General features: G+C 37.8%; 1 protein-coding gene across 1 annotated transcript; it reads left to right on the forward strand.

Annotated features, from left to right (window-relative positions):
• The first annotated feature begins 222 nt into the window (after nt 1–222).
• Nucleotides 223–819, forward strand: LOC145284655 (general transcription factor II-I repeat domain-containing protein 2B-like). Its single transcript, XM_080133557.1, has one exon. The coding sequence runs from the start codon at nt 223–225 to the stop codon at nt 817–819; it is 597 nt and encodes a 198-aa protein (XP_079989683.1).
• Nucleotides 820–1266: the final 447 nt, after the last annotated feature.

Below are 1266 nucleotides of genomic sequence, written 5' to 3' on the forward strand. Positions count from 1 at the left end.
CTCGCTCTTGATGAAAGCACAGATATAAGGGATGTCAGCCAGTTGCTTGTCTTTGTTAGAAGTATTGACTCACAGTTTAATGTCAGTGAGGAGTTACTCGGCTTACTCCCACTTTTTACCACTACAAAAGAATCTGATATTTATGAAGCACTGAATTCTTTAGTGAGCAAGTATGGTGGATTTCAGAAATGCTCTTGCATCGTTACAGATGGTGCCAAATCAATGACTGGAGCTAAAAGAGGGGTTATAGCGTATTTGAGAGATGCTGGAGTCGACTGCCCAATGTTTCATTGCATTATTCATCAAGAATTGTTATCTAGTCGCTGTATACGTTTATCTGATGTAATGCAGCATGTAATGAGAATTATTAATTTCATTAGAGGCGGTAATAAAGCACTGAGGCATCGTCTATTTGTTGATTTCTTGAAAGATTTGGATACAGAATTTTCTGACGTTTCACTCCATTCTACTGTTCGTTGGCTTAGTGCTGGGAAATGTCTGCAGCAGTTCTTCAGTTTGCGTAATGAGATTCTAAACTTTTTAGAAGAACTGAATGCAGACACTGATGGATTTAAAGGTTTATTGCAAGACGTCAACTTTCTGAAAGGTCTAGCATTCCTCACGGATATTACTCGGCATCTGAATAAGCTCAATTTAAGTTTACAGGGTAGGAATCAAACAATTGTTTCTCTGTATGGTTTCATAGATGGCTTCTGCAAAAAATTAAGTCTCTTCAAAAGTAATCTGCAAAGTAACATTCTGATTCACTTTCCAAGTTGTGATGTTATTTCTAAAGAAATAGAGGACAATAACTTCTGATGCTTTGTTGAAACTCTTGATACCCTGATTGAAGACTTCAACAAGCGATTTCAAGATTTCCAGCACCTTGAGAAAAACTTCAATGTATTCAATGCTCCGCTGACTATAACTATATCAGAAGCCGATGAAGATTTGCAGCTTGAATTGTGTGACTTGCAAAGTGACCAGTTTTTATTAAGCAAAGCTACACTGCCAATCAGTCAATTTTGGCCTCTTCTTTCTGAAGAGCATTATCCTAATTTACACCGTTTTGGATTGCACTTGCTGTCAATGTTTGGCAGTACCTAGCTTTGTGAAGCAGCATTTTCCGCAATGAAGTCGATTAAATCCAAAGAGAAGAATCTACTTAATCAAACATCTCTGCCTTCGTTTAACCTTAACCTCAGTTGACATTGACACAAAGGAGTTGGCTTCCAAAATGCAGGCACACCCATCTCACTGAATTTT

This window comes from Euprymna scolopes, chromosome 9, assembly GCF_053919585.1.
Source record: "Euprymna scolopes isolate OS-2025 chromosome 9, ASM5391958v1, whole genome shotgun sequence".
NCBI lineage: Eukaryota > Metazoa > Mollusca > Cephalopoda > Sepiida > Sepiolidae > Euprymna > Euprymna scolopes.